Genomic DNA, 26,767 nt, shown 5'->3' with positions numbered 1-26,767 from the left:
CCCCCACCCACCCCAACCCCCCCCACCCCCCCCCAACCCCACCACCCCCACCCCACCCCAAACCCACCCAAAACCCACCCCAACCCCCACCCCACCCCACCCCACCCCACCCAACCCCACCCCACCCCACCCCCACCCCACCCCACCCCACCCCACCCCACCCCACCCCCACCCCACCCCACCCCACCCCACCCCACCCCACCCCACCCCACCCCACCCCACCCCACCCCACCCCACCCCACCCCACCCCCACCCCACCCCACCCCACCCCACCTCACCCCACCCCACCCCACCCCACCCCCACCCCACCCCCACCCCACTTTCACCCCACCCCACCCCACCCCCACCCTCACCCCACCTCATTTCACTCACCCCACCCCACCTCACTTACCTCACCCCACTTTACTTTTACCCCACCTCACCTCACTCTTTACTTTACTTTTACTTTTACTTTTACTTTACTTTTTACTTTACTTTACTTACTTTTACTTTTTACTTTTACTTTTTACTTTACTTTTACTTTACTTTTTATTTTTACTTTTTACTTTACTTACTTTACTTTTACTTTACTTTTACTTTACTTTTACTTTACTTTTACTTTACTTTTACTTTACTTTTACTTTACTTTTACTTTACTTTTACTTTACTTTTACTTTACTTTTACTTTACTTTTACTTTACTTTTACTTTACTTTTACTTTACTTTTACAGACATTTTTGACAAGAGGGAGGGACTTTAGGGAGATAGATTTAGTTATTTCCACCAATTCACATTTATTTGCGTTTATTTGAATACATTGCAGCAGTCTTTGAAAACAAAAAAAAAAATTTTTTCGAATTTTCCAAGGGGTAACTTTGGATTTTTTTTAATAACTTCGGAACGCAATGGTCGATTGGGCCAATTTTCAACCTAGTCAAAGTGATTACATGCTTGCTTTTTACTGGTGCAGTTGGACACTTTGGTGCCCTATCGCATTCTTGCGCCTTACGCCCTTTTTAACCACAATGACGGCAAAAGTTGCTACGGTCTGGGCCCTCAGAGTCGTAGGACTTATGTCCCGAATCTAAGCACCAATAGTACCTGTCCACTGAAGGTGGCTGAAGTTTGCTTATTGGGCATACTGACCAGCCGATTTCAACTTCCCTCGCTTCATGAGCATAGACCTAGACCAAATGGACGACCTGTACCGCACTGCTCTCTGACGGCAGAGACGACGTCGTCCGCCTTCGTGATCTCGTCCAGTTGCTTGCACTGGAAAGTCACTTTCGTCCCCAACAACCTCACCTCGGCGCCGTCACCCAAGATCTTTTACGCCAGCCGTCCCGCTAGCTTGCGCTCTACGTTTCAGCACCAAGATCATTTCACCGGTCTTGGTACGACTTTCACCAACATGGCCTTTACTCTGTCCTTAACTTTCTATGCGGGTCAAGATGCGCTCGACTTCCGCTTTGAGCTACTGACTAGCTGCCAGGGATTTTCGTTCCCTTGTTTCGATGGTACCGATACAGTGGCGGGCCCCCATACAAATGTCGGACAAAACCTAATATGTTGCTTGAATCTTTCACCAAAGAGTAATTTTGGGACGTAAAATTCATTTTGAGGTAAGAATTGTTATACAACATATACTATGCTACTTGAGTACTTCTGGAGGTGCAAGCCTTAAGGTCTAAAGCATTAACAGCGTCTTCATTTTAACATTGAAGCAGTCAATTTCCGGCATTGGAGCAGCTATGAGAAAATCACCACACTAACCACCGGAAAGTAGACCAAAAATAGGTTTGAATACATGATACCAGATCGTTCCGAAACATTTCGGAAAAAACTTTAGTCAAATTTTCTGTTTCCATACAAATTTGTTCGGAGATGCTTCACATCATTAACTTCAACAAGCCACCCAAAATTAAATTTACAAGCTACAATCATCAAATTTAGGAATCAGTTCATTTAATATTTGTGTGAATTAAAAAAATACGAGTTCCGCGAAACAAACGATTTTTTAAAGGTTTTGTCCGGGTTTCCGCCATTGTGGGCCATTGTCCTGTGACTTGCGTCTGGTTGATGTCCTTCGCCTTGTTGGGCCGAAAAGTTGCCTTCTCGGGTAACGCCCTTCGGGCTTCACTACACCCCGATCTGCTCCGTCAAGACGACGCGACGTTTGACCTTTATGGTCGCCTACTGTTTAGTTTTGCTCTGAGCACCTTCGCCGGTTTGCTGCCTGAGCCGTTTTAGGTTAGGAGCAGGTTTTTCTCGTTGGACGTCAGGGCAAAATCAATCGCCTCTTAGGCCAAAGTCGCTCCTCCAAGGACGGAGAAGGCTTTGATTTTGGCACCTTTGTCGGCTTTTTCGCTTCCCCCGGGTGGCTGAAAAAAGTGTTCTGTTCTTGTCTTACGACTCTGTTTCAGTTCCTTACTGATGTTCTGTCTTCCTTATTTTCAAAAAAAAAATTATTTTCAAAAAATAATACAGTTGGAGGGGGGGGGGGTTAAATTGGCTATTATTTGAGATTTCTATGGAGTTAACACCAAAAATAATGAAAAAAATCAAAATTGAAATAGATCCCCGTTAGAACATTTTAGTTTAGCCACGATATGAAAGAGGAGATCATATACTTTCACGTGGTGGGTGTTTCAGAGGTACTGATTTTTGAAAAATAATATTTCCTCATAGAGACACCGTGTGTTATCAAGTTGCTCGACGACCATCTGCATCCCGGGTTGTGGCCTAAATGTTGTACCCAAATCGCAAAGCTGTCTAGATTATAGACACTATACACCCGATTCTTTTTCTACACGGGGGATGCGTTCCGTGTAAAAAAAGTTTTCAGTTCAAAATTTGAAAATCCGTGTAAAAAAAGTTTTATGATTTCTCGACGAATCATGAAAAATGGAGCAACTTTGCAAAAATTTTGTATGGGATTTTTTTTACACGGCCGTGTAAAAAAAATCCGTGTAAAAACAGAATCGGGTGTATAGGTTTCATAGACGAGCTGAGGCGCAGACGAGTGTAGCCAAATGAACTCTCAATTAGTGTAGCCAAACGAGCATGACGCGACGTAACGATTGCAATCCCAGCAATAGAAAACTTCTCGTATCGAATTTCTCACTTTCCACTTCTAAATCTCTGTTCTCATTTGTAGCTTCTCATTTCTTGGCTCTCACTTATCATTTCTCATTTCTCGGCTCTCCCTTATCATTTCTGGTTTCTCACTTATCGCTTTTCACATCTCACATCTTTATCTCATTTCTCACTTCTCGTCTCTCACTTCTTTCTTCTCGCTTCTCACTTGTTACTTCTTACTTTTCTTCTTCTCGCTTCTCACTTCTCACTTTATACTCCTTATAACTGTACCTTTCTTGCCTTCACTTCTCACATCTTACTGCTATCCATTTGTCGCTCCTCGCTTCTCGTATTTCACTTCTTACAACTCACTTCTCTCCATTCACTTCTTGCTTCTTACTCACTTTTCTCACTTTTCGCTTCTCCCTTCTCACATCTTACACCTCATTTCTCGTATTGAATTTCTAACTTCTCAATCTCACTTCTCATTTGTCGCTTCCCACTTCTCGGCTCTCACTTATCACCTCGTTACTAACTTCTCGCTTCTCAGATCTTACATCTCATTTCTCGCATCGAATTTCTCACTTCTCACTTGTAAATTCTCATTTCTCGGCTCTTACTTATCACTTCTCGTTTCTCACTTCCAACTTTTCACATCTCACATCTTTATCTCATTCCTCACATCTCACTATTCACTTCTTATTTCCCGCTTTTCACTTCTTACTTCTAACTTCCTACTTCTAATTTCTTATTTCTCATTTCTACCTTCTCACATATCACTTCTAAATTCTCACTTTTCACTTTTCAAAAATCACTTTCCACTACTCACTTTTTATTTCTCACTACTCGCATATCATTCCTTACTTCCTACCTGAATACATGGCTGGCTACACCGTCGATACACCTATGCCTGGCGTATTGTAGATCTCCACAATCGTCGGTCATGGGCGATGCTCCTCCAGTTTCCCCGAACGTTCAGGGTCCCCAGGTCCGATTCCACTGCGTGCAGCCAGCGTGATCGTGGCCTTCCACGAATTAGCCGGCCCCTATCTGGTTTTCTGTTGAATATTATTTTCACTATTCTTTCTTCCGCCAATCGCACTTAGTGACCAGCCCACTGAAGTTTGCCGTATTTTATACGATTCACAATATTTTCTTCTTTGTATACTTGATACAGCTCATGATTCATGCGTCTGTGCCACACACCATTTTTCCCTCCGAGTATTGTACGCAGCACTTTTCGTTCGAAAACCCCGAAAGCTTGTAACCTGCTCCTTTGCTTGATGTATGTGACAGATGACTATTGCTCCGTGGATCGAGCATCTTGTTGAGCTCTCATCCTTACCAATCAACAAAGGGGTTGTAGTTAAATGTTACCATGTCAAATCACCACACCTAAAAACAACGATACAACAGAACACTTTTAACTAATCGAATGTAATTAAGCGACATTCGATTGCGTCACATGCCCTATGAGTGCTCCGCTGGTCGCAAGCTGCTAAGATATGCGCATGCGAAGTCAATATCACCCAATCATTTAACTCACTCTCTGATAAGAGATATCATCTCCCGTAATCACGAAGAACGATCCTGTCGGAGTAAATCCGATCACACATCACACACGGCTCAGGTACATATGATCAATCTGCAGATAGGGAGCGACGATCAGATATAACTCGACTCCTGGGTGGATCACGCGCGCGCGGAACAAATATAATAGTAAACAAAATTTAAAAGTGTTGCCTTTGCCCAGTGTGAGGATTTGATGTAGTTTCTCATACAGAAGATTAAATGGGAAATACGCCAGTAGCTCCGATGTGGCAGGAGTAGATTATAGTTCTTGAGATCGGCCTTTCTTCAACACCATGGTGCAATAGCATGCAGAAGGAGATGTTGTGGTACGAGTTCGACAATGGCATGTCAAGCAGCGGGGTGGCCGGCATGGCGCCGGTAGTCTTTCTCCGTCTCATGTGTCCGGACACGATCGTGTGCCTAGCTGTTGCCGTGGAATAGACGAAAACACACGCACTACACTACAACAAAACCCTAGGCTAAGTAGAACATAGGCTAAGTTCATCAATAAATGTAAGTACACCCTATATGATCACCCCCATTTTTCTGTGAAACTAGAATGTCTCTTTTGAGTTGGAATGGTTCGATTATTCGTGGGATGGTTCTGCTTTTCTCGAACCTAGTTGGTGCTGCGAATCAGGTATTTGGATCGTGGAGTCAATACCAGTGGCATCCATTCTAAATTACATAATTCTTTGTCTCCGAGCTCATGCGCCCCCTTGTACTGGGTTCCGAGGGGTGGATGACAAGCTCTCTGGTCCGTCTCTTTTAATGTCCATGCTTCATTTCCATAAAGGGCCACTGGTAGAATCAGGGTTTTGTATAGAGCAAATTTCGTTTCCGTTTACATGTTGCGGGACATACGCTGGTTACGTAATCCTTAAAAGGCCTTATTCACAGCAGCAATACGTCTTTTCACTTCAAGGGAAACGTCATTGTCACATCCCCATCAAGCACTACCTCTACACCAACACTAGGTCTTCCCCTATAGTGCCGTTCCTCTGCACGCCAGATCTCCTAATACCGCCTTCGAATGCAATATTGACCAATAAATTCGAAAGTGCATCACCCTGCTTCAATCCGTCTAAGGTCACAAACGAGGTTGACACTTCGTCTGCAATCCGAATAATTGATGACGCTCCTTACTCTTTACTGAATCGTACGTTGCTTTGAAATCAATGAACAGATGTTGAGTCTGCAAGTTGTGCTCCCGGAATTTATCAAGGATCATCCACAGGCTAAACATCTGATCCGTCGTTGATCGGCCCTGACGAAAACCTGCCTGGTATTCGCCGACGAAGGACTCCTCAAGCGGTCTCAGTCTGTTAAACAGGATACGCGACAGGGTTTTGTACGCCGAGCTTAGAAGGGTGATCCCTCTGTAATTGGCACACTCTAGTCTGTGCCCTTTCTTATAGATTGGGAATATGAGGCCATCCAACGAGCCGGCAGGCAGTTCTTCATCCTCCCATATTGTCTGGATAATGTGGTGGATTGATTGATGCAGCTGCTCACTTCCGTGTTTGAGAAGCTTGACCGGGATCTCGTCCTTCCCAGAAGCTTTACTGTTTTTCAGCTCGTTCAGAGCCTTCTTAACCTCGTCCAGCGTTGGTGGTTCCACAGCTTGACCGTCGTCGACTATGTCCATCCTGCTCCTTAATACAGCTTCATTTCCACCGTTCAACAAATCTTCGAAGTGCTTCTTCCACCTGGCTACCACCATAGTCTTGTCTGTCAGCAAATTTCCCTCTCGGACATTGCACATGGCGGGCACTGGCGCAGTCTTATGCCGCAACGCCGTCGACAGTTGCGTAAAACCTCCGCATATCGTTTCTATCCATGTTCTCCTGCGCTTCAGCTATCACACTCTCTTTGTGTTGCCTTTTTCTCTGGATTCGTTTCTTTTCTGCTCTTGCTGCACTGTACCGCTCTCTGTTGAAACGGGTACGAGCCACTAGCATTCGACTCCTAGCAACATTTTTCTCGTCTGTCACACGCTGGCACTCCTCATCAAACCAACCATTTCGTTGGCGTCGCTGTGCATTGCCTAATACTTCCTGTGCTGTTATAGTCATACACTTCCCAAATCTTACACCTCACTTCTTTCTACCGTTTTCTCATTTCTCCCTTCCTATTTCTCACTTCGCCCATCTTGCTTTTCATTCTCCACTTTTTACTTCTCCGTTCTCGCTTTTCATTTCTCGCTTCTCATTTCACATCTATCGTTTCTCACTTCTCAGTTCTTACTTCTTACTATTCACTTCTAACTTCTCACTTTTCACTTTACACTACTTACTTCACACTTCGCATTTTTCACTTTGTACTTCTCTCTTCTCACTTCTCACATCTTAAATTTCACTTATCGTATTCAAATTCTCATTTGTTACCTCTCACATCTCACTACTCACTTCTAGCTTCACACTTCGCACTTCTCACTCTCTGCTTCTCACTTATCACTTTTCGCTTCTCACTTTTCCCTTCCCACATCTCTATTCCACTACTTACTTCTCACTACTCACTTCTCGCCTCTCTCTTGTCACTTCTCTTTTCTCCCTTCTTACTTCTCACTTCTCGCTTCTCACTTCACACTCCTCACTTCTTCCTTCTTGTTTCTCACATATTACTTCTAATTTCTCACATCTCACATACTATTTCTCACTTCTCATTTCTCACATATCACTTCTCAATTGTCACCTCTCACATCTGACTTCTCACTACTCACTTCTCGCTTCTCACTACTCACTTCTTACTTCTCATTTCCTCACTTCCTCACTTCTCACTTCTTACTTCTCCCTTCTCAATTCTCTCTTCTTGCTTCTCACTTCTCACATCACACATATTACTCCTCATTTCTCATTTCTCACTTTTCCACTTCTCATTTCTCACTTTTTTTTCACTTTTCCCTTCTTACTTCTCATTCGGTCTAACGGCTGTGGCCAAATGACCTTCCGGACTGACGGCCTTCGGTCTAATGACCCAGCATCGTACTTCCATTAGATAAATACTGGAAATAGTGTTTTTTACGTGAAAAATATTTTTTTTCGAAACCCGCGTAAAATCCGAAATCCGCGTAAAAACGACTTTGATAAAAATCAATCAAAAATCAACTTTTTACGATTCTCATGTGATTTCAAGACTTTTTGAAAAAATCGCGTAAAAAAATATTTTTTTGAAAATCCGCGGAAAAAAACCGCGTAAATTTCAAAAACCGCGTAAAAAAAGTCGCGTTAAAAGCGACACGCGTGAAAAAAACGCTTCAAAAGCGTCCCTAGTTTATAGTCTTGAATAAGCCTAATAGCTCGCTCAGCATGATAATTTACCACTTTAAGATTGAGCACAATTTCTTGACCATTTTGATATTCATGATTTTTGCTCCAACCAATCGCTGGTTGGTCAAAAAAAGCGCATTCCAATAAATACCCAATATTTTGAAAAATTCCACAGAGTTTGTGAGCCAGCCAATCGACCGAATGCCAATAGGCCAAACAAATCATTAGGCCGAAATCCATCTGACCGAAAGTCATTTTGGCCGAAAGGGTCATTCGGCCGAATAGGATATTTGGCCGAATAGGACATTTGGTTGAATAGGTTATTTGGACGAATAGGTCATTGGGCCGAACAACTCACGTAGCATACTTGTCATACACGAGTTACTGTGACCTATGTACGACCAAATCCAATCATATATAAGTTGCTGCAACAAAATAAGCCCATGTTGTGCTACTGAGGAAGTCATTTGGCCGAATAGGACATTCGAAAAGTGAGACGTTTTACATCGCATTACTTATTTCTAACTTCTCACTATGAAAAGTGAGTAGTGCGAAGTGAGAAGTGAAACGTCTCACTATTCACTTCTTACTTCTTTTTTTTCTAGATATACTGCGTAGAGCTATGGGAAATTATGGACGAGAACAGCTTCCATGGGAAGCTTACCAGACTGATGAAAGCAACGGTGGATGGTGTGCAAAACTGTGTGAAGATTTCGGGCGAACACTCCAGTTCGTTCGAATCGCGCCGGGGACTAAGTCAAGGTGATGGACTTTCGTGCCTGTTGTTCAACATTGCGCTAGAAGGTGTCATGCGGAGAGCCGGGGTACGAATTTCAACAGATCCAGTCAATTTATTTGTTTCGCGGATGACATGGACATTGTCGGCCGAACATTTGCAAAGGTGGCAGAACTGTACACTCGCCTGAAACGTGAAGCAACAAAAGTTGGACTGGTGGTGAATGCGTCAAAGACAAAGTACATGCTGGTGGGCGAAACCGAGCGCGACAAGGCCCGCCTGGGAAGCAGTGTTACGATAGACGGGTGTACCTTCGAGGTGGTCGAAGAATTCGTCCACCTTGGATCCTTGCTAACGGCTGATAACAATGTTAGTAGTGAAATACGAAGGCGCATCATCTGTGGAAGTCGGGCCTACTACGGGCTCCAGAAGAAACTGCGGTCAAAAAAGATTCGCCATCTCACCAAATGTGTCATGTACAAGACGCTAATAAGACCGGTTGTCCTCTACGGACATGAAACATGGACAATGTTCGAGAAGGACTTGCAAGCACTCGGAGTATTCGAGAGATGGGTGCTTAGGACCATCTTTAGCGGTGTGCAAGAAGACAGTGTGTGGCGGCGAAGTATGAACCACAAGCTCACCCAGCTATACGGCGAACCCAGTATCCAGAAGGTAGCTAAAGCCGGAAGGGTACGATGGGCAGGGCATGTTGCAAGAATGCCGAACAGCAACCCTGCAAAGATGGTGTTCGCTTCAAATCCGGCAGGTACGAGACAACGAGGAGCGCAGCGAGTGAGGTGGGCAGATCAGGTACAAAACGACTTGGCGAGCGTGGGGCGTATCCGAGGATGGAGAGATGCGTCCTCGAGCCGTGTATTGTGGCGTCAAATTGTTGATTCAGTGTTATCTGTTTAGATGTAGACTAAATAAATGAAATGAATTCTTTTTTTTCTCAGTAAAAAGTGAGCAATGAAGAGCGAGACGTCTCACTACCCGCTTCGCACTTTTAACTTTTCACACTGAGAATGAAAAAATAAGGAGTAAGAACTCCTCATTTCTCACTTTTCACTGTGAAAAGTGAGTATTGCGAAGCAAGAAGTGAGACTTCTCACTAATCGCATCTCACTGATCACTTTTTACAGTGAGAAGTGAGAACAGAGTAGCACCGTAACACGTCTTACTTCTCACTCCCTATTTCTCACTCCTCACTGTAAAAAAGCAAGCGCGGCTACAAAGCAAGACCATGCGGAGGGTTGCTGGGTTCGATTCCCGGTGCCGGTCTAGACAATTTTCGGTTTGGAAATTGTCTCGACTTCCCTGGGCATAACAGTATTATCGTGTTAGCCTCATGATATACGAATGCAAAAATGGTAACCTGGCTTAGAAACCTCGCAGTTAATAACAGTAGAAGTGTTTAATGAACACTAAGCTGCGAGGCGGCTCTGTCCCAGTGTGGGGATGTAATGCCAATAAGAAGAAGAAGAAGAAGAAGAAGAAGAAGATGTAAGAAATGAGAAGTGACGTTTCACTACTCACTTCAACGTTTCACTACTCACTACTCACACTTCGTGCTTCTCACTTTTAACAGTGAGAAGTGAGTAGTGAGACGTCACACTACTCACTTCTCACTCCTTATCTCTTACTTCTCAGTGTAAAAAGAGAGTAGTGCGAAGTGAAATGTTGGACGTCTCACTTCTCACTTCACAAAAATGAGGAGTGAGAAGTGAGACGTCTCACTACTCACTTCTCACCCATAATTTCTCCCTTATCACAAGATAAACGACCCATTCGGCCAAATGATCTATTCGGCCAAATGACTCATTCGTCTATAGGACCCTTTCGACCAAATTACTTTCGGCCTAATGGTCTGTTCGGCCAAATGGTATGTTCGGCCAAACAACTTTTGGCCTAGTGGTCTTCGGCCAAATGACATTCCCCTTCTGAAACACAATGGGACAATGGGTCAAATGGGGGTGAGAATGGGTCACTGTTTCAACTACTTAGAGTGCTTGTAGAATAGATTAAATGTATCTGAGGGCAAGAAGACTAAAATATAAGAGACCTTTTTGAACGATTTTGCTCTACGACTTCCAGACTGCCGGTGAGAGCGATGACCCATTCTCACCCCCCAGACCCATTGTCACCCCCGATGGCGGTAATAGATAAAATAGTATTTACTTTATTTTTGGAATAGGGGAACTGTTCTAATTCCCATCTTACTGAACAAATATTCATCTCATCGCACCAATCTCATCGCTTTTTCTGCTTACATGCTTAAAAAATACCAAAAATGAAAAATAAATCAAAATACTTTTTATTGCTTTATTGCATAAATATAGGAGCACCATGTCAGAAGTCCGGGATCAGTAATCCCACTTGGAAATTGTTCGACAATTTTTAAATTTTAAATATTCACTTCGCTATACGACACCAATATCCGCATCGAAAGCTATTATTGCAACGTTTTCGCCCAAAGTTGTTGTCAGTTTCAATCTTTTCACATGGCGATGCTCGTGACATGAATAAAACATGCGAATCGTTACAGTGAACTAGTTTCTACTTTACCAGGCATGCCATTCTGCTACCCCATCGCGTATATCGCTCTTATGTGGCCCATTTTCAATCAAAACAGCAAACTTGTTGCAACCCTAGTCGTGTTACTCCGCCAACGCCAAGCCAAGGAATGCTCCTTCGTCTTCTGCCGGCACCCGTTTCAATCTCTGCCGGTGACAATCGGGGCTACACGAGAAGCTCAAAACACCCGGCGGGTGTTTAGATTAATCTACTGTAACTGGAGAGCGATTGCTCTTTGCCCCATCATCGTTCTAGCACCCTACAATGAAATACATTCTTGTCGACACGCCGGCTGACTTTCCCTCAACCGAAGAACACTAACCAACCGACGACGACGGCCAGCGCAGCGCCAGGGCGGAAGAACCATAACAAGTCAACCCATTTGCCCCTTGCTTGCTTGAAGTGCGATGCATAAAGCCGTATGGTGGCGAATGCGTGTGGGTGGCACTTGAAAATTGTTCCACCGGATTATCCTCGGGAAAGCTAGAATGGCGCCCAGTTGAAATTGCTCGCTCAACAGGACGATATGACGGAAGGAGGTTGAGTGAATGCCAGAAACCGCACTCCTCGGATATTATTCCTCCCCGTTCTGCCGCCCACTTTAATGAATGTTACTTCTTTTAACCAGTATGGGATGGGAGGTTTGCGGCGGAACAAGCTTTCTGTTCTTTTTCTAGTTGTTCGACGGGTGTAGCAATTATGAGCAAATCTGATATGCTGATCCTCATGGCAGGTTATTACTGAACTGCTTCACCTGGAGCTTATATAGGATTTAATGATTTTTCTCCAACTCTTACAGAAACATTCACGAACTACAGCAACGTGGTGTTAACTTTAGGATTTAGGGAAGATCCATTAATTACGTAACGCGAAGATTGGACTTTTTCAACCCCCCCTCCCCCCTATGTCACACTTTTTGTATGAAGCTTCTGAAAATTTTGTATGAATCGTCACACTTCACTCAACCCCCCCTCTCCCCTCTAAGCGTTACGTAATTTGTGGACGTTCCCTTAGGTCGGATGAAGCATCCAGATATTATGTACCGACAGTCTATGAATGGCTAACTCATCTCGAAAGCATCTTGCACTCCAATGCTGCGCGAAAGTCGATAACTCGCCAGCAATACGTAGTACTATTGCCATTTTCTTGAAATCGAATCAAGGAGTATGATCAAATTTAAAACCGATTGGAATAATTCGATTATGGATATTCATGGAACTTCATGCTGTTACTGATAGAGGTTTACGTTAATCAGAAATTCGTGGACGTTTGTCGTAATTTTGCAGCGTGAGCATTTTGGTTTTCCTGAGAACTTTTAGTTCATTTTTCCTTGGTTCTTTTATTTGTTTTTGTGACAATCTCCCGGAAATTTCTTTTGAGCAAACCTCCTATGATAAACAAAACTGAAGTGAAATTATGCTGAATATGCCAAGGAAATCATTTTGTATTTTCAGGGAAAATTCTCCTGAATTTTCCCGATGCATAGCAGTGTATTGAAAGTAAAAAATGGTCTGAGGTTGCGTTGAATTAAACAAAATTCTTACTGTTTCTTCGTTGAGGAATAAAGAAAAATGTGAATACACATCTACGAAGATTCAGTGCAATACAAGTTGAAATGCGTTAGAATCGAATGGTCGAAAGGTTGAACACGGCCAAACTGTGTTCAGAGCTCAAAATTATTACATCAAAGCACCTTCTTATCTCATGTTTAATCCAAACTTTGCAACAAAACATTAAAGTTTAGATTGAAGAAGTGGATACTTTCAAGAAGTCCATTTCACTCAGAACGTGGATTAGTTTATCTTTTTTCCTTTCAGAGCGAGTTTTGTATTCTGTCACGTTTGCATTGTTAAAGCTGCTTTTTTCCACAACCACAACTGCGTACCCCGTCTAGCTAGCAATGAATGTTCGCGTGGGAATCCGTAGGAAGTCATGCGGCGGAAACAGCATACCGAAGGATGCAACTCGTGGGAATTCCAGTGATGTTCGGGAAATAAATTCCTATTGTGGGAAGGTGTTGAAAGGAATGAACGGAAGTGATTGGATGTTTTGCATACAATAGAATGAAAGAACAAGTAAATGGCTGATGTCAGCCAATTTAAGGATCTTGATAAGGATTTTTTTTCATACGCTTTCTTTATTACATTGGGCGTAATAACTCTTCATCAAGTGAAATGAGATTTATATTCATTTATATTTCTTTGTCCGCCTGTCTATTTTCTATCAACCAATCGGATTTGAATCGCTAACAACAATACCCACTCTATTTTTGTTTAGAACTTTCATTTTATTTGGAAGCTTATTTTCTGTGAAATGTTGCGGAACGGGGATCAAGTTTTTTAACACAATTTTCATAATTCTTATGTAATACTGCATGTTTTGTGAAACCGAAAGACACGCGGTTTGGTCGAAGTTAAGCCAGTTAGGGTTCCCGAACATTGCGTAATTGAAGGCAGTCTAGCTAAACAAGGCTCTGAAGCTGATTACATAGGCCCGGAGCCTTATGTGGACTATCAGACTGTATTCTGAATATGGAAATGAAACAGTGGGAAATGTCTTCGATGAAGTCTTGGATGAAGTTCAACTGGAATGCCGCAGATACCTCACGGCAAGCAAAAATATTTACAGAACCGAGTGAGGAGGTATCTCAAAAGTTACTTAAACTTGATAAGAAAAGTATAAGGATAACAGGTTAACTTTATTTACTGTTCAATTTACTGGTCACTGCCTAAGTAGTGTCTCAGAGTGTCGTTTTTGTCAGCTAGGAAATAAAACTGCGAAGCATCTGTTCTGTGATTGTGCTGCTTTTATGAGGATCAGATATCGTGTATTAGGAAAAATGCTTCTACAGCCCTATGGTAGCCTGGATCATACGACCCAGCAAGATAATAGACTTTATTGAGTATGTCGAGCCTAACTGGGATTGAAAGCATACCTCAATTATGACGGGCAAAATGTTTTGCTATAGTAATTTGGGTCATACCACAGTATTCCTATAATTTGCTGCAGTGGTGTTAATGGCTACATTAATATAGTAGGAGAGAGATGGAATTTTAGATGCTTAACCCTTATCCTCCCTTGACACTTTTTAGGCACTAAAAAATGACTTTAATAAATCATAACTCCTTTGATTCTTAACTGATTTAGACGATTCACCTACCAAACGAATTGGTTAGGTCGCTAATTTTCAAACCTGGAAAGAGAATTGGCATTGTTTACCTGGTTCCGGAATAATTCCGGGTCGAGTGGGGTACATTTTTTCTCAAATCAAATGACTTTGCTAAAAGTCTTAAAACTCATTTTTGGTGTGTCCTTCATGAAACACGAGACATGTTCAGTAGTGCCTAATTCAAGGTTGCTTGATGGGTTTGAACAGGTTTTGTGGCATTCCGGAAACCTGGTTCCCCCGGAGAAGTGGCCACTTTTTTATGTGATCTGAAACCCATCTTGCGACGTCTTAAAGTTCAAAAAGTTAAAATTCGTTCTTAAAGTTAAAATTCCGCGAAACGAGCTCAATAGAGTGTATAGATTTACCTGAGTGGTGTTGGTCAGGTTCCATGGCATTCCGGGAACCAGGTTTTCCCCGAAGAAGTGGCCATTTTTCGATGTGATCTGAAAGCCTTCTTGCGAGGTCTCAAACTTCGCGGTACCTGAGTGATGCAGGAAACCTGGCTCACCCGGGAAAGTGGCCACCTTTTGATTTGTGGGCTTCGTGTTCACGCGGAAAGCAGCGTCAGTTGTCTAGGCGCATTTGCATACCGTGGAGTGTGAGTTCGATTCCCGCACTAGGGAGGAGAAAACTTTTCGAATAGCTGGTCCACTGGGTTTTGTGTTAATGTCTTGTCCGTTATCTACTACTAGGTGTTAGAGTATACGTGCTAAACAGAATGTATTTAGAGGTACCGTTTTTTTTTCACTGATCCGTTCGTTTTGTTGCGAGTTGGGTTGAGATTTCGACCATTCGATCCTATTATGGGAGACACGGCGACCAACTCGGATGCAAGCAAGAGCAAAGAGCAACGTTCGCACGGAGTTGGGCGAAGACGATGCCGTCATGCCGTTTAGCGGCTGTTCGGCCACATTGAGAGTTGACGTAAAGTCAATGTCAACTTCTCTCCACGAACAGCCTAGATAGCCGTGTGGTGTCGGCAGCTGGTTATCTGGCTAAGAATAACATTACGGATCGCCTGTTCCAGTGGTAAAAGTCCACCATACAGGTGACCCCTAATTCTCGGTGTGATGCGGCTTTATGCTTACCGTGCCTACGAATGAATGGTTAGGGGGTATAATAAGAACCTAATCGCAAACGGAGCCTGTGAAGCACCAGGGCCCCCTTCACAGTATTTTAGCCCTCGCTGCGCTAACCGGAGATATGGCGTAGTTGACTTTTTACTTCTCCGAGATAACCGGCTACCCTTATTCAACCTCATCGTGAGGTTAAATAAGAGTAGGGTTATGAATATGTGTTTTAATTAGTTTTCAACAAATTGTCACCTATATGGATTCGCATTATGCGTTTTTTACAATATGCTTTGTGTATGTTACCTATATGGATTCGCATTATGCGTTTTTTCACAGTGTACTCTGTGTCTCGTCCTTGACGTTTGGCTTCGGCTACTCTTGTTCAATCACAACGTGAGGTTAAATATAAGTGGGGTTATGAATATGTGTTTTACTTAGTTTTCAACAAATTGTCACCTATATGGATTCGCATTATGCGTTTTTTACAATATGCTTTATGTATGTTACCTATATGGATTCGCATTATGCGTTTTTTCACAGTGTACTCTGTGTCTCGTCTTTGACGTTCGGCTTTGGCTACCCTTGCTCAATCTCAACGTGAGTGTGGGGTTATGAATATGTGTTTTATTTAGTTTTTCAACATACTTCCACCTATATGGATTCGCATTATGCATTTTTTTACAATGTACTTTGTGTTTGTCACCTATATGGATTCGCATTATGCGCTTTTCACAGTGTACTCTGTGTTTCGTCTTTGACGTTCGGCTTCAGCTACTCTTGTTTAATCTCAACTTGAGGTTGAATAAGGGTGGGATTATGAATATGTTTTTTACTTAGTTTTTCAACAAATTTTCACCTATATGGATTTGAATTATGCGTTTTTTTTACAATGTACTTTGTGTTTGTCACCTTTATGGATTCGTATTATGCGTTTTTCAAAGTGTAATCTGTGTTTCGTCTTTGATGTTTGGCTTCAGCTACTCTTGTTTAATCTCAACTTGAGGTTGAATAAGGGTGGGGTTATGAAAATGTTTTTTTTTTACTTAGTTTTTTCAACAAATTGTCACCTATATGGATTCGCATTATGCGTTTTTTTACAATGTACTTTGTGTATGTTACCTTTATGGATTCGCATTATGCGTTTTTCACAGTGTACTCTGTGTCTCGTCCTTGACGTTCGGCTTCGGCTACTCTTGTTCAATCTCAACGTGAGGTTAAATAAGAGTGGGGTTATGGATATGTATTTTACTTAGTTTCCAACAAATTGTCACCTATATCGATTCGCATTATGCGTTTTTTACAATGTACTTTGTGTATGTTACCTATATGGATTCGCATTATGCGTTTTTCACAGTGTACTCTGTGTCAAGTCCTTGACGTTCGGCTTCGGCTACTCTTGTTTAATCTCAACGTGAGGTTAAATAAGAGTGGGGTTATGGATATGTGTTTTTTTTTTTACAATGTACTTTGTGATTGTCACCTATATGGATTCGCATTATGCGTTTTTCACAGTGTACTCTGTGTTTCGTTCTTGACGTTCGGGTTCGGCTACTCTTGTTCAATCTCAACGTGAGGTTCAATAAGAATGGGGTTATGAATATGTGTTTTACTTAGTTTTCAACAATTTGCCACCTATATGGATTCGCATTATGCGATTTTTACAATGTACTTTGTGATTGTCACCTATATGGATTCGCATTATGCGTTTTTCACAGTGCACTCTGTGTTTCGTCTTTGACGTTCGTTCATTGTTACGTCCTCTGTGTTTTTGTGACACCTCTCTTTAGTCCCTAGCTGAATGCGTGTGAGTCTACATAATTGGCTTTCCTATAAATGGTTCCATTCTCCTTTCCAACTTCACTTCCTCTTCCTTTCCCCTTTTCACTTCCTTTTCCGTCAGGTAAATGATGAGAAAGGCCAGTGAAGGCGATGGCACAAATCTCCCAAATTGAGGGGAACGTGCCTCCTGAGCCGACGTTCTGATACCTAGAGTATACGTGCTCAACAGAATGTATTTAGAGGTACCGTTTTTTTCACTTATCCGTTCGTTTTGTTGCGAGTTGGGTTGAGGTTTCGACCATTCGATCCTATTATGGGAGACACGGCGACCAACTCGGATGCAAGCAAGAGCAAAGAGCAACGTTCGCACGGAGTTGGGCGAAGACGATGCCGTCATTCCGCTGGCGAAAAAAGTAAGAACTGTGACTCGTTTGGTACCACCCTGGAGGAATATTTCAACGCTGGATTATGTCTCCTTCAAAGTTGTTGTGGATGCACAGTATCGTCAAAACGCATTACTCAATTCGAGCTGGCCAACTGGTGTAAGATGCAGGGAATTTAAAAATCACGCTAATTCTGTTTGGAGGCCCAATAATAGGACCCTTTAGATTGTGTCTGATTATTTTGTAATGTTCATTTGTTTTACGTTGTGCGTTTTTGATTTTGTAATTGTGAAGTATTCAATGCAGATGTTATCGATGTTCGTAGTTTTGTTGTATATAGTTTATAAGAAATAGTCTGTACGACCCAATCGAAGATGAAATAAAATAAATAAATAAATAAATAAGCATTCACAGCTGCCACAAGTGCAACCAGTGCGGTAGGAGAAGTGCCCGCCGGTTTTCATCAGACTGTGCCGAAGCTCCGACAATTGATCGCCAAAGACCTGAACTGCACATTTCGGCTCTACAGTGAAGGCCTACAATATGGACCAATACGGACCAAGTCGAGGTCCACAAATACGAAAGGAAAGGAGCTCATCCAGGAATCAGAAAGCAGCGGACTCAAGCCAGTCTAGATGGCTATGACAGTGCCCAAAGTCGCATGTCACGATACGACTCCACTACCACTCCAGACCATGGCTTCCCTATCTTCAAGGACCTGAAGCTGATCGCTGACTGGGAGGGGTATCGGCCAGTGCACCGCGACGTCACGCAGTGCACAAACTGCTTCAACTATTGACACGGCACCCGGAACTGGCGCATAAAGCCACGCTGCAACAAGTGCGATAAGACGGAGGTGGCCGATTCTAAGTGCGCCAACTGCAGCGACAAACATCGGAACTCCACCACGGGCTATCTAAAGCGGGAGAAGTTTTTGGAAATCCGTAAGAAGGCTTCCACCAGGACCCTGCCGAAGAAGAACTGTGTTCCTGGACTCAACGAGGTGAACCATTCGGTCATCGCGGCTCCCCGTCGAGCGAATCAAATCCTTCCACTGCACTGTTACAACCGCACACACTCAGTTTTCATTTCTACAGCTCGGCAAAATCCGCACAGCCGTGCGCCAGAAAATTAAAAAACTGATATTCCGGCAAAAATAGCGTTTGTTAGCTGATGTTCGGCAAATTATTTGCTGATTATCAGCAATTTTGACAGAAATCTCGGCTAAAAACATGTTTGCTGGGGCACGGCTGTGCGATTCTCGGTAAAAGTTCAACATTTTGCTGAGATCCCGGTAAAAAAATTAAGTGTGCACAAACGACTGGCAGCGGCAGTCGCGTCGGTTCAAGCTACAGCACCACCTGGTCTATTCTCTAGCCCCCGAATGACCACCGCTCCCAACTGATGCCGATCTTCTGGCATCTCGCCACTTAGCTGCGTGATTGCAAATCCGTATTCGACCAGGTCTTCACTCTTGGCATATTCAACAATGAAAATAGCTGCTGATTTCCTTGAGAAAATAAACTCGCATCGTACTGGCCGACTAGGGGAGGTGGTGTGGCTATGGCTTTTCGCTACAACACCAAGTGTCGTCTGCTGCCAAGCTTCCAGCTTAATGTCATTGAGGCCATGGGTGTCGCAGTGACTATTTCCATCGGCACAATCACATACTGTTAAACTCAAACCAAAACCAGCAGGGGTAGCAGGGACTATATCCAAGGGCTTTACAACTCCTCCCCACTAGACCACTTCATGTTTTCAAAAAGTATCAAAAATTCAACCGATCAGCCCAGAATCACAATTCTTATGCTAAAATAAGCCCCCCTGTCAAATTTTCAGCTAATTTGGATAAAATTTCGAGGTGGCTCAAGTCGATTTAATGTTTTGCCTTTCTCGTATACTAAGTATACGTAAAGGCTATATGTTCACTCCAAAAACAAACTTTTTATAGAAGGCTCGGAGACCCATAGTGTTATATACCAATCGACTCAGCTCGACGAATTGAGGTGATGTCTGTGTGTGTGTGCGTGTGTGTGTGTGTGTGTGTGTGTGTATGTGTGTGTGTATGTGCGCACCAAAAGAGCAAAAAGTTTAGCTCGATTTTTTTGGACTTACCCTCAACCAATTTACTCGCAACAGGTTGCATTCGACGCAGTATACTGCCGCATTGTTTCCTATTGAAAATTGGCCGATTCGGACTATGGGCTTGGTAGTTATGGCCAAAATACTTTTTCTCATAAAAAAGCGCGTAAAAAAGTCTAGCTCATTTTTAATGCACTTACCCTAAACGGATTCCCTCACAACAGGATGCATTCGACGCAGTATACTGCCCCATTGTTTCCTATTGAAAATTGGACGGATCGGACAATGGGCTTGGTAGTTATGGCCAAAATACTTTTTCTCAGAAAAAAGCGCGTAAAAAAATCTAGCTCACATTTAATGCACTTACCCTGAACCGATTTCCTCGCAACAGGTTGCATTAGACGCAGAATATTGTCTCATTATTTCCTATTGAAAATTGGCCAGATTGGACGATGGGCTTAGAAGTAATGCCCAAAATACTATTTTTTCACCGCACGAGAAAGGCATCATCACCGCTAGGTGGATTAATTTGGGTTTTTAGGCTATTTTTAATTTTGAAAAAAATCTAACAAGAGATATAAACGCCGAAAACTATCGCAACAACCTCTATACGGAAGCTTCTGGTGTACTCTACAAGTCTTGTGAACATTGCGATTCGTTCCGTTCACGTTTTGACCATGTTAAAGTGATTTTCGGGCTTTTAGGTGCATATAAACACTGTTTCCCCTAAAAGTCGTTGTTCCACAAAATTCTTGTATTTATGACAAATGATTGCTAAATTATTATATTATTGTTCCCCTTTTTTTCCTGGACATTTGAGTAATATAATTGTCAATGTCCGATTTACTGTTAAATTCTTAAAAATCAGAAGCTGAACATGTGTCATAAATTTGCACGTTAGAATTTTTTCAAACAAGTTGTTTGAACAAAGAAGCTTTGATTTCACTTGTTACTACGATGCACTCAATGATAAAATCATACAGACATATGTTGAAATGAACCAAATTTGGAAGTCGTTTGTTGTAAGCATCAAATATCTTATGATTTGATTTATGTTTTGTTCGAATAACTTGTTTGAAGAAATCCTAACGTGCAAATTTATGACAACTGCTCAGCTTCCGATTTTTAAGAATTTAACGGTAAGTCGATTTACTTGAGCCACCTCGAAATTTTACCCGAATTAGCTGAAAATTTGACAGGGGCTTATTTTAGCATAAGAATTGTAATTTGGGGCTGACCGTGTGAATTTTTGATACTTTTTGAAAACATGAAGAGGTCTACTCCCCACGGCCTCTGCGAGTCAGGTGGCCTGTCTAGGACGTGTTGGGGCAGCGGGCTCTGTTAAACCTTACAAAAAGCTGCATGGTTCTGCAAGCAGGCCCTATCAAAGCGACCGAGGGCCGCTCAAAGCGCACAGGATCCAAGGGATTGCCAATTGGAACATCAGGATCAGAGCCAGTGAGATTATGGCATTCTGGTCACGTGGTCACGGACCTTGTCTTGGATATCGTAATATTGTGAAAGCGAGGGCTGACAGTCTGACATTCTACTCACTTAGTAGAACCGGGTGACACTGACTCGAAACGGCGAGTGGGCTAATAGCTAGGCTGTCTTTCGTCCCCTAAAACCGTGTCGGGCCTTGTAGCACGCTATCCATCCCTGCCGCCAAGCTTTGCCTGCTGGGTGGGAGTAGGTTCAGATGCCCTTTCCTGCCTGAACAGTGAACACGTAAGTGTCAACCCTTGCATGGCCTCCCTGCATGCCATAAGGCATGCAAAGATAACCATGGGATCATTAAAAGCTAGGATTCGACGGTAGCCACAAAGGGGACCCAACTACAATGAGTGAAGCTAAAAATAATTCTTTTTAGGCATGGAGGTGGCAAACCCCTTTGCCAAGAGGCATGGCGAGGTCTCCTCCCAGGGAGTAGGAGAGCGGAGTGACGAAGGCTGCAACTAGCAGCACCGGAGTCTCCTCAGCAGGTTGCACCCAGGAGCTGTGCATCATGGCAAGTACATCCCGAATCCGGAAGAGCAAATCAATGTTTATGGGCATGTTTTCGCCAGCCGAAAATTCGCCGAGTTGACCAATATGACCCTGGAGGACAAGGCGACCGATTTGCGAGGGTTCCCAGAGCAATACGGAAACGATGTCTGCCGCCGGTTCCTTGTAACCCGAATGCCCGATACCGAACCATCGACGGATCGTGCAATAATCCGTTGCCGGAACGCACCAGCTGGGGCATGGTGGGATATCCATTCGACAGGGTTCTACCGCTGGCGTACGAAGATGGCGTTTGGGCTCCAAGGGTTCATTCGGTAACTGGAAACCTACTACCGAGCGCTCGGACCGTCTCCGCAACACTCTTCCCGGATGCTTTTGGGCCAGACCCTCGACTAAATATTTTGTTCATGCAAATGGGTCAGTTGATTTCGCATGACTTTGCACTGAGTCGCGGTTTTACTCTTCAAAACAGAGACGCTATTGAATGCTGCGCACCGGATCTTTCTGGGCCACTTTTAGGACCACACCGACACTTTGTCTGCTTACCAATCGACGTTAGTCCGAACGATCCGTTTTATTCCCAGTTTGGAGTTCGCTGCTTGAATCTGGTACGGATACAACTGGCTCAAGGATCTGAGTGCCAGCTAGGCTTCGCTAAGCAAGCAGACTCCGTTACTCACTACCTGGATGCATCAAATGTGTACGGTTCGACTGATGATCAGGGCGCGGCACTTTGATTATTCCAGCAGGGTCGCCTGCGCGACACGTCCCCGAATGGAATAGAGCTGCTCCCATTCGTAAGAAATCTGCGAAGCTGTGTCCCTTGGGCTCGTGTTTGCTATGAAGGTGGTGACATCCGAGCGAACCAGTTGCTGGGATTGACCGTGACACATACACTGTTCCTTAGGGAACACAATCGGTTGGCAGTAGGCTTGAGTCAGCTTAATCCTCACTGGGACGATGAAAAGCTGTACCAGGAAGCCCGAAGAATTTTGATAGCCGAATACCAGAACATAGTTTTCAACGAGTTTTTGCCGATTGTGCTTGGCCATCAAAAAGCACAACAGCTGCGCCTGGTCGATCCAATTGACAGTTACAGCAATGTTTTTAACCCAGACCATCCAACGATGGTGTTGACTGAAGTCGCCGCAGCTGCTCACCGGTACGGGCATTCGCTCGTAGAAGGTTTCTTTAGATTCCTAACACGCGAAGAACCCCCAGAGGACGTATCCATCAAGGACATTTTCAACGATCCAACGAAGACCCTTGAGCAGAACAGCTTCGACATCATGATGTTCTCCTTCGGGCAGCAACCATCGGAGTCGATGGATCAATTCTTCACATCCGGATTGACGAGGTTCCTGTTCCAAGAACGCAACCCATTCGGGTTCGATCTGGCTTCGATCAACTGTCAAAAAGGTCGTGACGTTGCCATGCGTTCATACAACGACTACCGCGAACTGACCGGTCAAGGTCGTGTAACCGATTTCAACCAGCTGGGAGAAGTCGGAGCACTGTTGGCGCAGGTGTATGAATCCCCCGACGATGTCGATCTTTGGCCTGGTGGAGTGCTGGAACCGCCGGAGAATGGTGCCGTTGGAGGACCAACATTCGCTGCCCTGTTGGCCGATGGATACTCTCGGTTCAAGTTCGGCGATCGGTACTATTTCACCAACGGTCCCGAGATTAATCCGGGTGCGTTCACGCTGCCGCAGCTGAATGGGCTGAGGCGGACAACGCTTGCTGGCCTTATCTGTGCCAATGTGGACTACAAGGAAGACTTTTACCAAGTGCCGCAAGCTCTTCTGCAGTCCAGTAGGGAAAACGTTCCCGTGCCGTGCTTTAATTATCAGAGCATACAGCTAGAAGCATGGCGTGAGGAAGGGTTTTAAATTTATTTAAAAAAATGTTTGAATGTTCGGAATGCTATAACATTGTCAGAGAATTATTTGTTGTTGAATTGTTTTTAATTTAATTTATATTTTTTTTTTTTAAAATATGTTTGTTGCTATGTCCAAAAATCTGCAGTGATGAGGTAGCCCTATCAGCACGCTTCGCGGGCCACTACTTGGGATGCGGGTGGTCGCCGAGCAACTCGACGATATCATCGAGTTCGCGAGCGCAAGGCAGAATATCAATAAGGAACTGAAATAGAACCTTCGGATGCTCCCCCAGGCTGTTCGAGTCGCAAGACAAGAACAAGATGCGTTTTATTTCGCCCTGACAGTGGTGAGAAGAGAGAAGCCCGATAAAGGTGTCCAAACCGATGCCTTCTTCTTCCTTGGGGGAGTGACTATGGCCCAAGTGGCGATTGATTTCGCCCTTACGGCCAATGAAGAAAAGACTGCGCCTAACCCGAAGCAGCTCAGGCAGCGAAGGCGCTCAGAGCAAAGCCAAACGACGTGCTACCAAAAAGGCCAAACGTCGTCTAGACGGAGCAGATCGCGGTGCAGAGGAGCCCGAAGGGCCTCGACCCGTAAAGGCCCGAAAAGGCGAAAGGCACCAACCAGACGCAAGCTGCCAGGCCGCAAGCGGGTACCAGCCGACCTGTGCCATCGGCACAAGGGACCGAAAATCCCTGACAGCTGGTCAGTAGAGCAAAGCGGAGGTCGCAAAGAAAGCTAAAGACAGAGGCGAGGCCTTGTTGCTAAAAACTTGTAAAGAAAAGTTGTAACGTTCTTTGGTTATTCCATTTTTTTATCCATAATTATAGATATAGTTACATTATAAACTGTAAAACAAGTAGATACTGTCAAAATATTTTATTAATTATATGAACCGTTTACATAACAACCTATGAAATATTGCCATAAAATAAAAGCTTTGGAGCAAGTTTAGTTCTAGGATTTAAGACAGATGTCTCATAAACTTAGTTGAAGTAAATAAACGTGTATAAATGGGCGAACGCTGTTTGGTATTGGTAAACGACAAAAAGGTAGTCCTTAGATTTTAGGTTCTTGAACTTTTCTTTATGCTACATCGGATCACTTTACGTTACGTCGGCTGAAGAACAGAAGTGAATCTCGGTGACCTTTACTTTTTTTTTTTTTCATTTATTGAAGGTGTGTAAAATAATTGATGCAATGTGATCTTATACTAAAAATCTAGTTTGAGAGATACGTATCACTAGGGGTGAACACTCTGTTCTCTGAGCAGTTTAAAACTATTTATAAGGTAATTCAGTTAGAATTCATTTCTATATTATATATTTATTCTAATTTCTTATTTACGTTGGTCCATGCTTTTTTATACGATTCAAGTGCGTTGACCCATCCGTCGGCCATCTTGCGCTGGTGTCCGCATACGTTAATTCGATCGCCCGTCCCTGGCCCGCCATCCGTTGGCAGTTAAACGGAGTGCGAGGTACCGCTGGCCTTCCTGCGTACGGTTTACGTATGATCGGGTAGCGTACCAGCACCGCCGACAACCCCCTCTCTGCATCTATAGGTCGGCCGTAAAGGTCTCGAGCCCGGGCCACCGCCGTTGCGTTCCGGTCGGTAGACACTACACTACGCTCCGTGCCACTGTGCATGCCCAGAACATCGCATGCCATCCTAGCCCCCGGTTGACGAACCGCTGGTAGCAACGAGAGTGTAAACCAAACCCTGCGCAGGTTAGTCTACACCCATGGCCATGATTACACACACAACATTGAAACATACACTTACACCGATGTTTAAGAAAAAATAAATGAATATAAAACTATATAAATGAATTCACACTAGATTTGTCATTAATAAGACCATAGTCCTGAGGTAATTAGTCCGCCCGGGTGATCGTTTCTCTCTCTCTTGCGAGCACGTGTAGAATATTTCACTTTTCAGTGCGTCTACCTCTGCTACGTCGTTTCCGATTTGTTGAACATCCCTTTTTAGCGTTTACCGAAAAAAACCGTACCTCTGAGAATTGCAGTCATGCACATAAACAGTATAGTCGGGCAACATAAAACACACGACCAGTGGTCTCTCATTTATGAGAGTGGCACTGAGTTTTCATGCAATTAATTAAGAATAGCAAAAGGAACGGTTACAAAGTACGCTGAAGTCCTTCAATCGATGTGGGCGACCGAAAAGCTTTCGGCGCAGGGTCAGGAATTGCGAGAAGACCTCTGTACGCCTAAGAGGCGGACCCTTTGACACGCAGGTAACCTACCTTAGGTTACCGGTTGCGGAAGCCACAAAGGCAATGGAGCGAGGGAAGTTGATGATTGGCTGGTCAGTATTCGCAGTGAGCAAACTCCAGCCGCCTTCAGTGGACAGGTGCTATCGGTGCTTATAGTTTGGGCACAAGTCCTACAACTGTAAGGGCCTAGACCGTTGCAACCTGTGTCGTTGTTTTGGTGAGGAAGGTCACAAAGCGCAGGAATGCGATATGACACCAAAGTGCCTCATCTGCGCCGGCAAAAAGCAAGCCTGTAACTACGTTATGGGTGGATCTTCGTGTCCCATCGGAGAGACAAACAAGAAGAAGCTGTGCAAGTAACACAGCTGAATCTCAACCGCTGTGCAACTGCCCAGCAGCTGCTGTGGCAGTCGGTCTAGGAGTCGAGGACCGATGTCGCCCTCCTGTCCGACCCGTACAACGTCTCTGTCGATAACAGCAATTGGGTGGCGGACGGGTCTAGGATGGGGACTATTTGCAGGACGGGACGGTTCCCGTTCCAAGAGGTGGTACACTCCTCTGCTGAGGGTGTCGCGATAGCCAAGATCTATGGTGTATTCTATTGTAGCTGCTATGCTCCACCATGGTGGCCATTAGAACGGTTCAAACCGATGATCGAAAGGCTATCGTCCGACCTAGTGGGTAATAAGCCGATCGTCATAGCAGGAGATTTTAACGCTTGGGCAGTAAAGTGGGGGTCAAGCGTTACTAGAGACGCTAGCGAAGCTCGACGCAGTGCTAGTCAATGATGGTTCCGCTAGCACGTTCAGAAAGAACGGAGTCGAGTCATGCATTGACGTAACGTTTGTCAGTCCTAGTCTAGCACCAGGCTTGGACTGGAGAGTGGATGAGGGTTACATAGAAATCAGCCATAGAAATCATCTAGCAATTCGTTTTTTAATTAA

At 44.0% G+C, this 26,767-nt stretch overlaps 2 protein-coding genes across 6 annotated transcripts in view; one reads left to right on the top strand and one right to left on the bottom strand.

The window, feature by feature from the left end:
- Positions 1-26,767, bottom strand: part of LOC134226575 (5-hydroxytryptamine receptor 1-like) — a 326,641-nt gene that overhangs the window by 6,654 nt on the left and 293,220 nt on the right. The window lies entirely within an intron of this gene.
- On the top strand, positions 11,911-23,676 carry LOC134206229 (chorion peroxidase-like). The gene is given in 4 exon segments (XM_062681916.1): positions 11,911-11,944; positions 12,011-12,074; positions 21,680-21,804; positions 21,807-23,676. Coding segments are annotated over 4 exon segments (2,010 nt in total). The 3' UTR covers positions 23,594-23,676.

This window comes from Armigeres subalbatus, chromosome 1 (genome assembly GCF_024139115.2).
Source record: "Armigeres subalbatus isolate Guangzhou_Male chromosome 1, GZ_Asu_2, whole genome shotgun sequence".
Lineage (NCBI taxonomy): Eukaryota > Metazoa > Arthropoda > Insecta > Diptera > Culicidae > Armigeres > Armigeres subalbatus.
Note: the sequence above shows the minus strand (reverse complement) of the source record. Positions and strands in the feature narration are given on the sequence as shown.